The sequence below is a fragment of the Lithobates pipiens genome, unplaced genomic scaffold (assembly GCF_037356315.1).
Source record: "Lithobates pipiens isolate NorthernLeopardFrog02 unplaced genomic scaffold, aLitPip1_a1.2 Scaffold_27, whole genome shotgun sequence".
Classification (NCBI taxonomy): Eukaryota; Metazoa; Chordata; class Amphibia; order Anura; family Ranidae; genus Lithobates; species Lithobates pipiens.
Genome location: NW_027507788.1, coordinates 208,612,341 through 208,628,441, shown reverse-complemented (window position 1 = coordinate 208,628,441; position 16,101 = coordinate 208,612,341). Strand labels below are relative to the sequence as shown.

At 41.8% G+C, this 16,101-nt stretch overlaps 1 protein-coding gene across 2 annotated transcripts in view; it reads right to left on the bottom strand.

Moving 5' to 3' along the window:
* Nucleotides 1-16,101, bottom strand: part of UBE4B (ubiquitination factor E4B) — a 131,178-nt gene that overhangs the window by 14,524 nt on the left and 100,553 nt on the right. For both annotated transcript variants that reach the window (XM_077458163.1, XM_077458164.1), the window contains 9 exons: nucleotides 15,143-15,256; nucleotides 14,868-15,066; nucleotides 14,511-14,649; nucleotides 10,220-10,319; nucleotides 7,797-7,924; nucleotides 7,527-7,625; nucleotides 4,750-4,985; nucleotides 3,147-3,273; nucleotides 808-952 (listed from right to left, as the gene is read on the bottom strand). In XM_077458163.1, the coding sequence (XP_077314289.1) occupies nucleotides 808-952; nucleotides 3,147-3,273; nucleotides 4,750-4,985; nucleotides 7,527-7,625; nucleotides 7,797-7,924; nucleotides 10,220-10,319; nucleotides 14,511-14,649; nucleotides 14,868-15,066; nucleotides 15,143-15,256 (1,287 nt within the window). The remainder of the gene's footprint in view (nucleotides 1-807; nucleotides 953-3,146; nucleotides 3,274-4,749; nucleotides 4,986-7,526; nucleotides 7,626-7,796; nucleotides 7,925-10,219; nucleotides 10,320-14,510; nucleotides 14,650-14,867; nucleotides 15,067-15,142; nucleotides 15,257-16,101) is intronic.

Below are 16,101 nucleotides of genomic sequence, written 5' to 3'. Positions count from 1 at the left end.
GACTCCCAAAAAGTCCCACATATGTGGTATCCCCGTACTCAGGAGAAGCAGCAGAATTTATTTTGGGGTGTCATTTCACATATGCCCATGGCATGCATGAGCAATATATCATTTAGTGACAACTTTGTGTAAAAAAAAAAAAAAAAAAAAAAAAATTTTTTTTTTGTCATTATTCAATCGCTTGAGGCAAAAAAATAAAATATTCAATGGGCTCAACATGCCTCTTATCAATTTCCTTAGGGGGTCTACTTTCCAAAATGGGGTCATTTGGGGGGGGGTTTGTACTGCCCTGCCATTTTAGCACCTCAAGAAATGAGATAGGCAGTCGTAAACTAAAAGCTGCGTAAATTCCAGAAAACGTACCTTAGTTTGTAGATGTGACAACTTTTGCGCAAACCAATAAATATACAATTATTGACTTTTTTTTTTACCAAAGACATGTGGCTGAATACATTTTGGCCTAAATGTATGACTAAAATTGAGTTTATTGGATTTTTCTAATAACAAAAAGTAGAAAATATTTTTTTTCAAAATTTGCGGTCTTTTTACGTTTATATCGCAAAAAATAAAAATCGCAGAGGCAATCAAATACCATCAAAAGAAAGCTCTATTTGTGGAAAGAAAAGGACGCAAATTTTGTTTGGGTACAACATTGCATGACCGCGCAATTACCAGTTAAAGCAGCGCAGTGCCAAAGTGTAAAAAGACCTCTGGTCATTTACCAGCAAAATGGTCCGGTCTGAAAGTGGTTAAACTGTCAGTTATTCCAATAAACATTTTCCTGATTTAAAAAAGAAGATCTCTAACCCGAGGGAGCTGCTCCCAGAGCTCCTTGTTCCTCATTTCTTCCTGCACCTCGTGGATGCGTTTCAGAGACTCCAGGCTCTCGTCCAGCAGGAACGTGGTGTCATTGATCAGCATGTTAATGTAACGCACAAATTGTTTCCCCGAGCTGTAAAGACAAAGTATTCTGATATCAGATAAAGTACGAAAGAAAGTTTATCTCAACACATTGCCTGCCCTGACTCCTGATGCTGCATACTCAGTGACTCTCCTGTTTTCAGCTGCCTGCTCATCTTCATCAATACAGTCCAATTGTCCTAGTGTGGGTCACAGAGCCTACAGAGTAGCCCTGCCAAAAAATGCATGCTTAGACTACAGGTTTACCCGGTAAACTGAAAGCTGTTTCAAGCCAGTTGGAAGGTTTATGCCTCAATCACACCATATGTGCAGAGAAACTGATGGAAACTGACATGCAGATTTCATATCAATATTCATGCGAGGCACAGTGAATTTTAAACACGTTGCAGATTCTTGTGCAGGAAAAAATCTGCAGGTGATCCCAGTGTTGTGGTGTTAACAGGGCACATAGAAAACAGTTGTTTTTTCTGCAGAAAGCATGCAGAAAAACTCCTGTCTCTCTGCACATGGTGTGAATGAGGCCTTAATCCCGTCAGCCTGTTCAGGGGTCCACTACTAGCTGGAATGCGAATGAGCGGTTCCTAAAAAAGCCTTTAAAGTGGAGTTACACTCAAAAGTGGTTGAGCTCGTTTGCTTTCCCCCTCCCCAGTTTGTGCCAGGTACCTGTCCCCACACTTCTGGGAGACCTGGCTGCGGCGACATGCAGCAAGGTCCCCTTGACGTTTGGCCCCCCTCCTTCCTTCGCCGCCGGACCAGTTAGAAAGGCTACGCAGCCGGTTTCCCTCACCACAAGTGGCGGCAGCATCTGAGAGCTAATCCGAAAATCGACTGGGGTGCCGACATTGTGGGATCCCTTAACATGTAAGTGTCCTAATAATAAAAGTCAGCAGCTACAGTATTTGTAGCAGATTTTTAATTTTTGGAGGAAGGGGGTGCGGGGCTGGAGCTCCACTTTAAAGTGGAACTAAACCCATTGATTTAACGGTTTCCCAAAACTGCTGCAATTAAGACATGCCGTGAATGATAACTGCCACATGTGTTTGTTCCCTCAACCAAACTGTCAAACCATCAAATGGCTTGTATCATTACTGATCACATGTGCAACACCATGACAGCAGCAGATCAAACAGATGTCAAGATGGCAGCTTCCTTGGTTGTAAAAGGATAGGAGGGTTTAGTTCCGCTTTAAGGATGGTTCTGCTTCAGATGCCTAAAGCAGCTCAACTCAATGTGAAGAGGCCACACAGCTAGTCCATGATACAGTTTGGCCACAAAATCATACAAACAGATCCAAATAGTATAAAATCAGCATGAGATGGAGATCGCTACTTAATGCAAAATCCATTTTTAGAATCAGACCTACAAAATGCCTGGATATAGGTATGCTGTAGGTTCCCAGCCCCTGCCCTTTGCTCCACCAACTTATAAACTTCTTCCCTTTATTATGGAACATAAGCCCAGCAATCTTGTGTGTTATTCTGCTATCTGCAAATGCATTGTTTCCTGAACTTTGGGCATAGCTCAAAAAGAATCAGTCAGCAACAGCATCCCCCCTAGGCTTCTGTCAGGACAAGTTTACTTTAAGGATAAGTTCACCTTTCGTAACATATTACACCCATAATCAGGGTGTAACATTTTATGAAAAGGACCGCCTGTGACAGCTAGAGGGGGGTTGGGGGTGGCCAAGTGGGGCTCTGCCCTGGCCGGCCGTGTCACTCATTCACAGTCCTCTGCTAATGGAAAACAACAAGTCCCGACTGCTTTAGCGGCTGTCAGCTTAAAGTGCTGTGGTAGTTAATTGATTCTGCCTCTCAGAGTGTACCAGCCTGATCGTATGAGGTTCAAGCAAGCAGATACGCCGACAGGTCTGCAGGAGTACTGCATGGCATCAGTGATATGCTGATCGCTGGTGCAATGCTTTACAGGTCCCTGCAACAAAAAAAATGCACATTTTTTTTTACCTGCAAAAAAAAAAAAAAAGTGCATTATTTTTTGTCAAAAGGTGAAATTATCCCATATATTATATATATATATATATATATATATATATATATATATATATATATATATATATATATCCACACACTAAAAAGGTAAGCCCCCCAGCTCATGACCACAACTAAGGATGGAGATAGAGGCTCCTTTGTCTTGTCTGCAACCTGTGTGCATATATTTATAACTTTAATTTCAAGCCTTATTCATATTTTGCTTTGTGTGTTACTCACTTGAATTCCTCCATAAAAGTGCCATGATGGGCCGGGTGCTGCCAGAGGCTTTTGAAAATGGTGCTGATATGGTAGCGGATAGTGAACTTGTCATAGAATTCACTGGTGGCACCCGTGTGCTCAACATCTGCCAAAACACAGACAGCGCATTCATTGGGAGAAGATCAAGCGCATCATAAGTGTCAGTACTGGGCAACTCATACACACAAGCCAGATCTCCGAGAGCCACTGATAAGCTGCAGGCCCAGAGAAGACCAGAGAAAAATCAGACCACGCTCAAGTCAGCACAGCGGAACTAATGTCAGGAATCGCTCTTGCAGAAGACATGGAAGAGCCGTCATATTATTATTACAAGGTCATGTCACACATACACAGAAATCACATTAATGCCTGTTGGCTGTTTATGAAATAGCTCAGGGCCCTTTTCATTTGCGTTGAGTTTTTGAAGAGAAATAGTCTTATCCACTGTGATAAATATTTAAATTCCAAATGGACACAGAATTTTATCATCAACATCAAACATAAGGGGGCCTGCACATACCTGCCGTTTTCCCCCCGGGAGCCCCAGAATCTGGGCACACTATGTACACTGTCACTAATTTGGGCTTCGAACGAAAGCTCTGCCTCTCCTCCACATCCTATGGTGTACTGCAGGCCTTTGTCTACTGGCTGCCACAATGCAGGGACAGTGTTCTGACTTAGAGCTCAAATTAAAGTTAACGGGCCATTTGTCAAAGTTAAAAAAAAAAAAATTTATATCCCTTTGTCAAATAGGTAATTATGGTCTGGAGGTGTCAGAGGCTCTGGGCAGTGCGGCTGTGTTCTTTGGGTGTATTTCAAGTATTCCTTTTCAGGGTACTTAAAGAGGAACTTTACCCCAAATTTCTGCTGCTCTGCCTCCTCCACTAAGTTTTAGCACTTCTATTTTTTGGGGAGGGAGCAGGGACCTGGTTCTGACAGGTAATACTCTCACTTACAGTCAGAAGGCCGAGGCAATCCAAGTGGAAGTTTGGCCCTCCCTTCCTCCCCCCGCAGGCTTCTGGGACACATCAAAGGTCCCAGAAAGCTGCAGGACCATTCACAAAGCACAGGGAAGCTCACACATGTGCAGTGGGAAGCCAGCTTTGAGGCGACAAGCAGCCACAGCCGGCTTCCCAAAGTAAACATGCCGGCGTTTGGACCCAAAGAGCCAGGTCCGATGAGGACAGCGCTGGATCCCTGGACAGGAAAGTGCTCCATTATTAAGTCAGGACTACAATATTTTTTGTTTTCAGGGCGAAGAACCACTTTAAAAAGACACAGGGTGAAAAACTGACAAAATGGTTTTAAAGGCTCAATGTTTTATAATTTTCATGCATTCTAGGCATGAAGGTAAAAAAGCTTTTCTCCTCAACACACATGGTTAACAAATGTACATTGCAGTGCACCCACTGCGCAGTATGGAAACATGCAATAAAATGCAATAAAACAAAAAAAAAGCTACAAATCACAAGTGTGAAGTCAACCTAACGGTTTAATCCACTAGGTCAGTTTTTGAAGTGGTTTTAATAAGGTGGCAGACTGCAGCGCACAAATAATTCTCTGGGGCCTAATCTTTCCTTACCAGTGTAGAACTTCATCAGTGAGGGCACCAGGAGTTTGACTGACAATGGGTGTCCTTCGATCATTTCAAAGAACTTCTGCGTCCGGTGCTGTATGGCAGGGTTTGTGACGAACATAACTTCCACCAGTTTGGCCACAAGGTAAGGGTTTCTGATATAGTTCTGGTTGCATAGCAGTACCACCAGGAACGTTGCAATATCCTGCGTGCTGGATTCAAAGAGGACCTGAGGAGCATATCTGGGAGGAGAAAAAAAAGAGAAAGGGTTTTTATAAGCTCTGTAAGAATATAGGATTGTGGTTGCTTTAGAAGAGAACCTCAGAAAACCTCATCAACCTCAAAGCTGATTTTGCTATACCCAACACCATTGAAAGTTTACTGTATCCTTGAACTCCGGATTTGTCAACTCAAGATTCATAGTTGGATTCAAGACTTGAAATGGATACTGGGAGAGTGCCCCAGAGTCCATTAGCCCATCTCCCCATGCCCGGTTATGCTGTAGTTGGTCCAGCCCCAGCAGAAGACACTGTTGGGAATTGTGGATGCACATGCGCCACATGTCCTGCTGACAAAAAGGTGAGCAATAACCTCAGCAATATCGTGCAAAGATAAAAAGATGTTAGTGCTATGGCAAGGGAGGGGAAGGGTTAGAAGCTCTATCAGCTATTTACTGCTCCCTGTGTACCCCTGCTATGGACATTTAATCTCTCTTGTCCTGGTTTGGTTTTCAATACACTCAAAAGTATATGTAAACCTTAACAATGAACTTCTTTTACCCGCTTCATTTTTGGTCTGTTAAACACACAACAGAAAACATTACATTATATGTTTAATAAAGGCACACAATTACCTTTTGATCTAGTCAAATTAAGATAGGCAGAGAGTACTTGATGTTTCTTATCTCAGAGACCACACAGCCCTCTCTGTTCTGATCTTTGACTACAAGTTAATTTGTCGCTATGTTGTGAATAAGACAGTGGGAGTGGTTAAGTAGATTAGCAAAAGACACAAAAGATCATTTAGTCCACAAAAATGCATTGTGCTGACAAGCCCACAATACAAAATTGAGAGGAGTGCACTTCAAGCAGAATAACAGGTATTTTTCTGCACTGGCAGCACGTTTACCTACTTGCCGACTGCCCGCCCCAAGGTGGCACCGCTGCGCGAATTGACATACCTGTATGTCGTTGTGTGGTTGTGCACAGATTGGCCAGAGGGGGAGCCAATTAGCGGGTGATCACCCGTGATCATTCCCCACAGAGGCAGAATGTGGATCTGTCTATGTAAACAAGGCATATTGCTGTTCTGAAGGAAGAGGACAGATCTTGTGTTCCTGGCTAAACAGGGAAACGGATCTCTGTTGTCCCAGTCAGTACATCCCCCACACAGTTAGAAAACACTCCCAGGGAACACACTTAACCCCTTAACCGCCCCTGAGGGGGAAGAAGTTAACTTCTTCCCCTGCCAGTGTCATTAGTACAGCAACAGTGCATATTTGTAACACTGTTCACTGTAATAATGTCACTGGTTCCCAAAAAAGTGTGTCCGATTTGTCTGCCGCAATGTCACAGCACCACAAAAAAATAAAAATAAAGATAAATATAAAGTCCCATAAAAATATCCTATAGTGTGTAGATGCTATAGGTTTGCGCAAACCAATCAATATAATGAATAGAGATTTTATATATATATATATATATATATATATATATATATATTTTTTTTTTTTCAAAACTGTCACTCTGTTTTGTTTATAGCGTAAAAAAAAAAAACGCAGAGGTGATCGCATACCAAAGCAAATGCATTTGTGGGGGGGGGGGGGGGGGGGGGACACCCATTTTACAGCGTCGCACGACTATGCAATTGTCAGTTGAAATAACGTAGTGCCATATTGCAAAAAAATGGCCTGGTCAGGATGGAGGTAAAACCTTCCAGTCCTTCAGTGGTTAAAGGGATCAAATATGAGAAAATGTGCACATATTGCAGAGATATACTGCATATGAGTTTTTTATTTTGCCTTTACATATGCTTTAACCACTTGCCTACTGGGCACTTTAACCCTCGTCCTTGCCCAGGCAAATTTTCAGCTTTCAGTGCGGTCACACTTTGAATGGCAATTACGCAGGCATGCTACACTTATGACATTGCAGTCCCCTTATGACATTTTTACACAAATAGAGCTTTTTTTTTGCTAGCATTTAATCACCACTGGGTTGTTTACTTTTTTTGCTAAATAAATGAAAAAAGAAAACATTTCATAGTTTGCTATAAAATTTTGCAAACAGTTAATTTTTCTCCTTCCTGGATGTGCGCTGATGAGGCAGCACTGGTGGACACTGTTGGGACTGCAATGCTAATCAGGACACCGATCAGTGCACATGTCCCTTTGCCTCTCCTCATGCTGTCAGCGTGAAGAAAGGAATGCAGATAACCTGCTTTTGTTTAAATTGTGACCAGCTGTGATTGGACACAGCTGATCACATGGATAAGAGCTACTCGATTGGCTCTTTACCTCAATCTGTGATAAGCAGTGGGCACGATCATGGGAGGGCCTCATGATGCCCTCCCAGAACTGGCCGGCCGCAATGTAGCAGTCATTTGGCTATAGCGCGGTCGGCAAGTGGTTATTATAAGTTTGTACACCTGTCAGGTTCTTTTAAATAACCACTTCTTGTGGTTTTAAACATTGATAAAACCAATCATTTTTTTTCTGGACACCACACGCCTTTGCAGATGTTTTGTCATTTTAGAGAACCCCAAAATTACAGTTGTGTACTTACTGCACAATAAAAAACAAGAACTCGGCTACGTCTTCTACATAGAATTCGGGCAGTGCAGCAAACATCTTGGGAATGTCTGGATTTAAAGGCAGCGTCATACTGTCACCGGAAGAGAAAGCACACAGAATCAAAAACTACAATTTCAGATATCTTTTTTCTTGTTTTCTTGCACCGACTTTTTTTACAAGCAGCCATTAATAAACACATCCCCCAAAATGACAGGATTAAATTGCTGGTATGGCTCTAGACCCTTAACAACTGGAAGCTCACCTTGGGTAAGCGGGATCCATCATGTGAAGAAGGAGTTGGATAACCATTCCATAAAAGCTGAGGCATCTTCTTAAAAAGTTTTCATCTAGTAGGCCAGCATCAGCACAGGCCTTACATCGTACTAGTTTCTGCAAAAAAAGATAAAAAATGTTATATTTTAATATTTAAAAAGAAATTTAGGCTTTATTTTTTTACTTCAGTTGCAGATCCTGCTTGTTCCTGTATTTCCCTATGTGAACTGACCACACCAATCATGGCTGCTGAGCCACGATAACATGGTCAAGTTTACTTTGCTCCGCTATTGTGCTGTATTTTTAGCATCTCTCCCTCTTTAGCATTTCCGTTGTCTGTATTGTGAGCCGACCTCCTCCCCAAACCCACCCCTCCTGCCTTGAGTAAAACTATTCCCCTGTGGTTGTAAAGTAACATCTATTAACCGCTTGACCTCCAGAAGATTTACCCCCCTTCATGACCAGGCCATTTTTTGCAATACGGCACTGTCTTATTAACACTAATACAGTGATCAGCGCTAAAAATATGCACCATCACTATACTAACACTGGCTGGGAAGGGGTTAACATCAGGAGCAAAGATTAGTCAAGAAGCTTCTCGCCTATCAGAACTGCAATCTTCCTTGCTTACATAGGCAGATCCCAGTTCTGCATTTATCGATAATCATTGGGTGCTCAAGGTCACCGAGTGCCTGGCACCCACAGATCAGATTCTGCTGTGAAGAATCACATGTGTATATATATCAAATTGGATTTGGGTACAGCACTGTTGACATAAATCTGCTTATACAGTATACAATAACAGCTATAGAATCAAATTAGTAAAGTGGCTGTAAAGTCACATATATTACTTTCATCCTGTTCTTAGTCCGTGTTAATTAAGTATAGCGTGCGGCTTTTAAAAAATTTTTTTTTTATTATAATGCCAATTACCATAATGCTATAATGCTTATTATAATGCTAACTACCTTCTTTGCACAGCGCTGCTGTGCGGTCACGTGTCCTCCCTCTACGCTAGCATACATCAGAAGGGAATTTCAGCCCCTCCCACTATTCTCCCTTAGATTGGGAAGGAGAGCAGAGGAGCAGAGTGAGGACACATGAATGCATAGCAACACACACACACACACACACACACACACACACACACACACACACACACACACAAAACCTGGACCAAAACAGAGGAGAAGTGTAATATATGTGACTTTACAACCACTTTAATAATTTAATTCTATTGCTGTTATTGTATAAGCAGATCTTTGTCAACAGTGCTGTACCCAAATCTAATTAGATCATAACTAATATATATACACATATATAATCTCTATCCATCTCTCTCTCTCTATTATATATATCTATCTATATATTGATAGAGATGTATAGATCTAGCGATAATAAATAGATATATATATCTAACACAGCTAACCATTTGCTGACTAACCTATAGCAGTTTCACTGCTACAGGGCGGCAGCTATGTGCAGGATCACACACATATATATGTGTATGTGTGTATGTATGTATATATATATATATATATATATATATATATATATATATATATATATATATATATATATATATATATATATATATATATATATATATATATATATACATACACACACACACATATATATATACACACACACACACACACACACGATTCTGCATTAATCTTCACAGCAGAAGCCGATCTGCGGGTGCCAGGAACTCAATGTCCTCCAGCACCCAATGATCATCTGTAAACACAGAACGGGGATCTGCCTATGCAAGCACGAAAGATAGCAGTTCTGTTTTAATAGGTGGGAAGCTTCTTGACTAATCTAAGTTGTATTTGATTCATGGTTCCCATGTTTTGGTAAGTAGGTTGCTTTTGCCATCCAAACAAGTATGCGATTATTCTGCACTCTGATGTAATTGTGGGGGGGACTGCATGAAAGCTTTGGCTTTTTATTTAAACCCAACCCATCCTCGGCCCCAAGAAAAAAAAAAAAAAAAAAGCAATTGTACGGTAGTCACTACTCACACAGTACAAATTAGAAAGTATTTGTAAGTTCACAGCCTAAATTAAACTTTTGCACCCCTAACCATCTCTCCTACATCACTGAAAGGATCTGTCAAGCAAAATAGGAGAACAATGGCACCAATGCCGTGCATGATATTGTGTTGTGACAGGGTGCAGCTTTTTCTGAAGATCTGCTGCAACCTTCCAGCAGTCTAAAGTCCCCTTATAACGACAGATAAACAAAAAGCAGTCAGCTCTGAATATCTATTTTTAAAAAACGAGAGGCCGTTTATTGGCTTACAAGTCACATAAATGGATGACAGGGTACTTTTAGGAAGAGAATGCACTTTAAATTAAACTGTGGATGTTTATAGTGATACTCCGCCCCGAGTGTGGAACAAACCTTAAGTTGCGTTTTAAAACGTTTCAGCATCTCTCTGTGCCGGGCGGCCAGCGGGGAGTCCTTCCACTGACTTTCATTGTTCTTTAGCTCTTCCACTGTCCTGCAATGGGTGATGGAGAGAGGAATTAGAAAAGATACAAGATGTTATACAAAACAAAAGAATCCATTCACACTGAAGAGCGCCAGCGGGGTATGCAACGTTTCCTCACAAAGCGTATTATTCAGAACTTCACAAAACAGCTAAAGAAAATTAGGACATTCAAGAGGATTGTATAACCCTTTTATCAACTCCAGCAAGATGACAAAGCCGCAAATATTAGTTTTTGAACTAGAGCTGCACAATTATGGATAAAATAAGAATCACGATTTTTTTGCTTAGAATAAAGATCACGAATCTCTAAATTCTTGGCGTAACATTATCTTTCACATAATAAAAAGACTAAAAATTGGGCCAACTTAACTTTTTTTTAATTCAAAAAATGCTTTTGAAAGACCGCTGCGCAAATACAGTGTGACAAAATATATTGCAACGACCATCATATTATTCCCTGCGAAAAAATATAAATATGTTTGGGGGGTTCCAAGTCATTTTCAAGAAAAAAAAATAAATACTGATTTTAACTTGTAAGCAGCAAGTGTCAGAAAAAGGCTTTGTCTTTAAGTGGTTAAAATGGCCTAATTTACAGTCCAAAGTTCATCCCTTTGATCTAAAAGAAAGGGACGGAAGGTGTTCCGTCAGAATCGGCGATGGCCATCTTGCTACAACCCACACTCGTCTGCAGTAAGCAGGTGGCAGCGGACATCATTTTATACCCCACCCAAGTTCGTGCATTTCACACTTATTTTTACTAGTAAACTGAGCTTATATAGTGAAATACAGTATTTAGAAATCCAGTATTTAGAAATCCATGATACTGTTTTGATGTTGAATTTTCACCACTTGCCAAACTGCCCGCCATCAATCGTCAAGCGGCGGCAGAATGGCACTCCTGCGAGAATCACCGCAGCTGTATGTGGGTACAGTTAGGGGGTTCACATACGCGGAGTATAGGGAGTATAGGGGGTTCACATACGCGGCCACGTCACTAAGGAGCCAATGCATGTGCCCATTGGGCGTGATGTCCGCCAGACACCCACGATCGCTCCTGACAGAGCGAGAAACTCATTTGTGTGTGTAAACCATGGGGTCGCAGTAATCAGTTCATTTTTATAGCACCGATTTCTGTATAAATATCAATGGTCCCCAAAAAGGTGTCAAAAGTGTCTGATCTGTCGCAGTCCCGATATAAAAAAAAAAAGCAACAAATATATCGTCTACAAAATAGGGGATAGAACATTTGCACAAACCAATCCATATATGCTTATTGCGTTTTTTTACCAAAAATATGTAGAACATATATCGGCCTAAACTGATGAAGAAATTTGTGTTTATTTTTGCATTTTGTTTTTAAATATGAGATATTATAGCAAATGGTAAAGTGTTGTCAAAATTCTTGCTGCTCTTTTGTTTATAGCGCAAAAAGCAAAAACCGTAGAGGTGATCAAATACCACCAAAAGAAAGCTCTATTTGTGGGGAAAAAGGGACCTACACTATGTTTGGGTACAGCGTCGCACGACTGCGCAATTGTCAGTTAAAGTGACACGGTGCCCTATCGCATAAAATGGCCTGGTCAGGAAGGGGGTGAATCCTTACGGGTCTGAAGTGGTTAAAAGCAGTGGCAAGCCTGCTGATCTCACAGGTTTGCTATTACTACAGGACACCGCGGCTTTTAAAATTCAACATCAAAACAGTCTGATGGATCTCAAAATACGGTATTTCACATATAAGCTCAGTTTACTGGTAAAATTAAGTGTAAAATGTATGACTTGGGTGGGTGTAAAAAGAGGTCTGCTGCCGCCTTCTGACTGCAGGCTTACTGCGGCCAAGTGCAAGGTGTACCAAGAAGGCTGTCCTTTGCCTAATCTGACGGGTCGCTGATCCTGACAGAACACAGCCTGCCTTTTTTTTTTGACAGCTGTCAGCAGAGATCGGCTCTGCACTGAATTGTGGAAATGCTGGATTAAGGTTGTGAGGGGGGTTGAATTGAGATCACAAGTTTTTAATGATCACGCAGCTCTAGTTTGTATGAAAACTGAGGTGATGCAAACATGGATTGTTTGAGGATTTGCATGAATGAATGAATGAAATACTTGTATAGCGCACAATGCGAACTGAATCGCCTCTAGGCGCTGCGCATCATTTATATTTACAGAACATGCCCACAACGTTGAAGATTTTTTTTCTTTTTTCTTCTTATTGTGAAGCAAACAAATAGGGAACACAGAACAAGTCAATGTGCATAACTATTCACCCCCTAAAGTCAATACTTTATAGAGCCTCCTTTTGCGGCTATCACAGCTCTAAGTCACTTTGGATAAGTCTCTATGAGCTTGCCACATCTTACCACTGGGATTTTTGCCCATTTCTCCTTTCAAAACTGCTCCAGCTCCTTCAGGTTGGATGGTTTGCGCTTGTGAACAGCAATCTAAGTCTGACCACAGATTTTCTATTGGATTGAGGTCTGGGCTTTGACTAGGCCATTCCAACACATTTACATGTTTCCCCTTAAACCACTCAAGTGTTGCTTTAGCAGTGTGTTTGGGGTCATTGTCCTTCTGGAAGGTGAACCTGCGTCCTAGCCTCAAATCACACACAGAGTGCTACAGGTATTGCTCAAGAATATCCCTGTGTTTAGCACCATCCATCTTTCCCTCAACTCTGACCAGTTTCCCAGTCCCGACTGCTGAAAAACATCCCCACAGCATGATGCTGTCACCACCATGTTTCACTGTGGGTGTTCTTTGGGTGATGTGATGTGTTGGTTTTGCGCCAGACATAGCAGTTTCTTTGATGGCCAAAAAGTTCAATTTTAGTCTCATCAGACCAGAGCACCTTCCTCCATACATTTTGGGAGTCTCCCACATGCCTTTTCACAAACTCAAAATGTGGCATTTTGTTTTTTTGCTGAAAGTAATGGCTTTCTTCTGGCCACTCTGCCATAAAGCCCAACTCTATGGAGTGTACGGCTTATTGTCGTCCTATGTACAGATACTCCGGTCTCTGCTGTGGAACTCTGCAGCTCCTCCGGGGGTTACCTTAGGTCTCTGTGCTGCGTCTGATTAATGCCCTCCTTGCCCGGTCCACGAGTTTTGGTGTCCGCCCGTCTCTTGGCAGGTTTGCTGTTGTGCCATGTTCTTTCCATTTGGTTATGATAGATTTGATGGTGCTCCTAGGGATCATCAAAGATTTGGATATTTTTTTTTTTATAACCTAACCCCTGTACTTCTCAGCAACATTGTACCTCACTTGGAGAGTTTCTTGGTCTTCATGGCAGTGTTTGGTTAGTGGTGCCTCTTATTTAGGTGTTGCAGCCTCTGGGGCCTTTCAAAAAGGTGTGTATGTATTGACAGATCATCGCACACAAGTGGACATTATTTGACTTCTAAAGGTTACTGGTTCCACCAGAGCTTTTTATGGGCTTCATAACAAAGGGGGTGAATACATACGCACATGCCAATTATCAGTTTTTTTATTTCTGAAAAATAGTTTTATGTATATATTTTTCTAATTTTACTTCACCAACTTAGACCATTGTGTTCTGATCCCTCACATATAATTCAGAAAAAAAAATGGAACTAAAGGCTGTAATGTAACAAAATAGGTAAAAAGTCAAAGGGAGTGAAGACTTTTGCAAGGCACTGCAACTATGGGTTTGGAGCTGCTAGGCCTCCTTAGTCCCTGGGATGTTCAAGTATCTCTAATTAAAGTGGAGCTCCACCCAAAAAGCGAAGCTCCGCTTGTTTGGTCCCCTTCCCCACTTCTGGGAGATGGGCCAGCTGCGTCGTCTCCGAAGTTCGGCCCCCTCCTCCTTACAGTCAGAAGGAGCAGAGTGCATGCACAGTAGGGGAACCAGCTGTTAAGCGCGAAATGCTTCATTGCCAGGTTTCCTTACTGGCAATGGCAGCGACTGCACCCAACAGCAGATCCGAAGATTGGCTGCGGTGCTGACATTGCGGGCTCCCTGGACAGGTAAGTGTCCGGATATTAAAAGTCAGCAGCTGCAGCATTTGTAGCTGCTGATCTTTACTTTTCGTGGGGTGGGCTTTAAGGGGTAATCCACCAACAGGGGGAGTTGTGAGACTGTATACTTTAACCTCAAGTGCTCAGCAGCAAGCCAATTACCTGAGTAGTCTGAAATATCCTTTCTGCAAACTGAGCACTCTTGATAATGCGAAGGCAGGGTCACCTACCTGTTCAGTTCTCGGATTGCTCTGAGGCGACGGATATAACGCCGGCAACTCGGTAAGATGGCAAGGTGATGAGCATGTAATGTCAGGAAGAAACATTCTGTTGGAAACTTGGGATCGGAAAATGCAGATGAATCTTGGCCTAAATTTTTAAAATGAGTAATACAAAAAGACAAAATATTAAAACTGAACTCCAGGTAAAACAGCTAAACATACATACTGTAAGAAATTGTAACTCTCAGGACTGAATGAACAGAAATACAAATGATTTGACAGAAAACAAAGCTCTTCTGTGTGCTCAGCCGTATCCGGAAAGGCAGACCTGACTTTCCTACTACTAAAGAACTACTAAACACTCACTCAGTTCCCCCATCCAGCTGGCAACCTCCTCCATGGTAGCTTTAATGCGAGTTTCATCGTTGGGCAATGCTATACGACATCTAGGGTGGAAAATATACATGGGATCCACAGTCTCAAGCTTAATCTTAGTACTGAGCTGCTGCAACACCCAAAGGAAGTTCAGCATGAAGCCATCTGTGGACACAAGACGGTCATCTGCCTGCAGGATACAAGGAGAGGGAACTAAGAATTTAGCCCTGATATAAACGACAGAAAAGCAATGGAGTGATCTTTACCTGCAGCTGAGCCTTCTTCATGTTGCTAGTGACAACGGAAGCCATGTAGCTTAGAGCAGCCTCTCTGGTCTCTCCATTCAGCAAGATGCTGTGCAGAATCTTAAACAATTCTTGCTGTAAGCAAAATTAAGGTTTAAAATTTCACTCAACGCACATTAGAAGGGTGATGAAAGCACTCTTCTGATTAGTGCACAGAAAGAAAAAAAAACATAAATGGGAGCCAGGTTTTAGTTTGATAAAGTGAATCTAAAGCTTTTTTTTTCCGTTTGATTACGTAGAGACGGATTAAAATTTGTCAATTTTTTTTCTTTTTGCCATCCGTGTCCCTGCGATGCCCATTATTTGTTCTGAAGACTGTTGATACTGAGACAGAAAGCAATGACAAATCGAACATCTTACAGCAGTCATAAGATTTAAAAAAACAAAACAAACAAAAAAACACACTAATGGCACGTACACACGATCGGATTTTTGTTCGAAGGTTGTTGGCTCAAACTTGTCTTGCATACACACGGTCAAACAAATGTTGGCCAACAATTACGAATGTGGGAACGCGGTGACTTACAAGATATACGACGAGCCGAGAAAACGCAAGTTCAATAGCCGGTGCGGCTCCTTCTGCTCGATTCCGAGCATGCACAATCTTTTGTGCAACGGGTTTGTGTACACACACGATCGGACTTTCCGACAACAAAGTTTTGTTGGCGGAAAACTTGAGAACCTGCTAGTAAACATTTGTTGGTGGAAAGTCCGACAGCAAATGTTCGATGGTGCAGACACACGTCGGACTTTCCGACAACAAGCTCACATCCAACATTTCCCATCAGAAAATCCAACCATGTGTACGCAGCATTAGGAAAAATGTTTTGGCTATACAAGTTCATGTATAGATAAAACATCATTACGCTGATGCATTTTACCATGCAATGGAGTTTGACACCCATGCTATAGGGGATCTG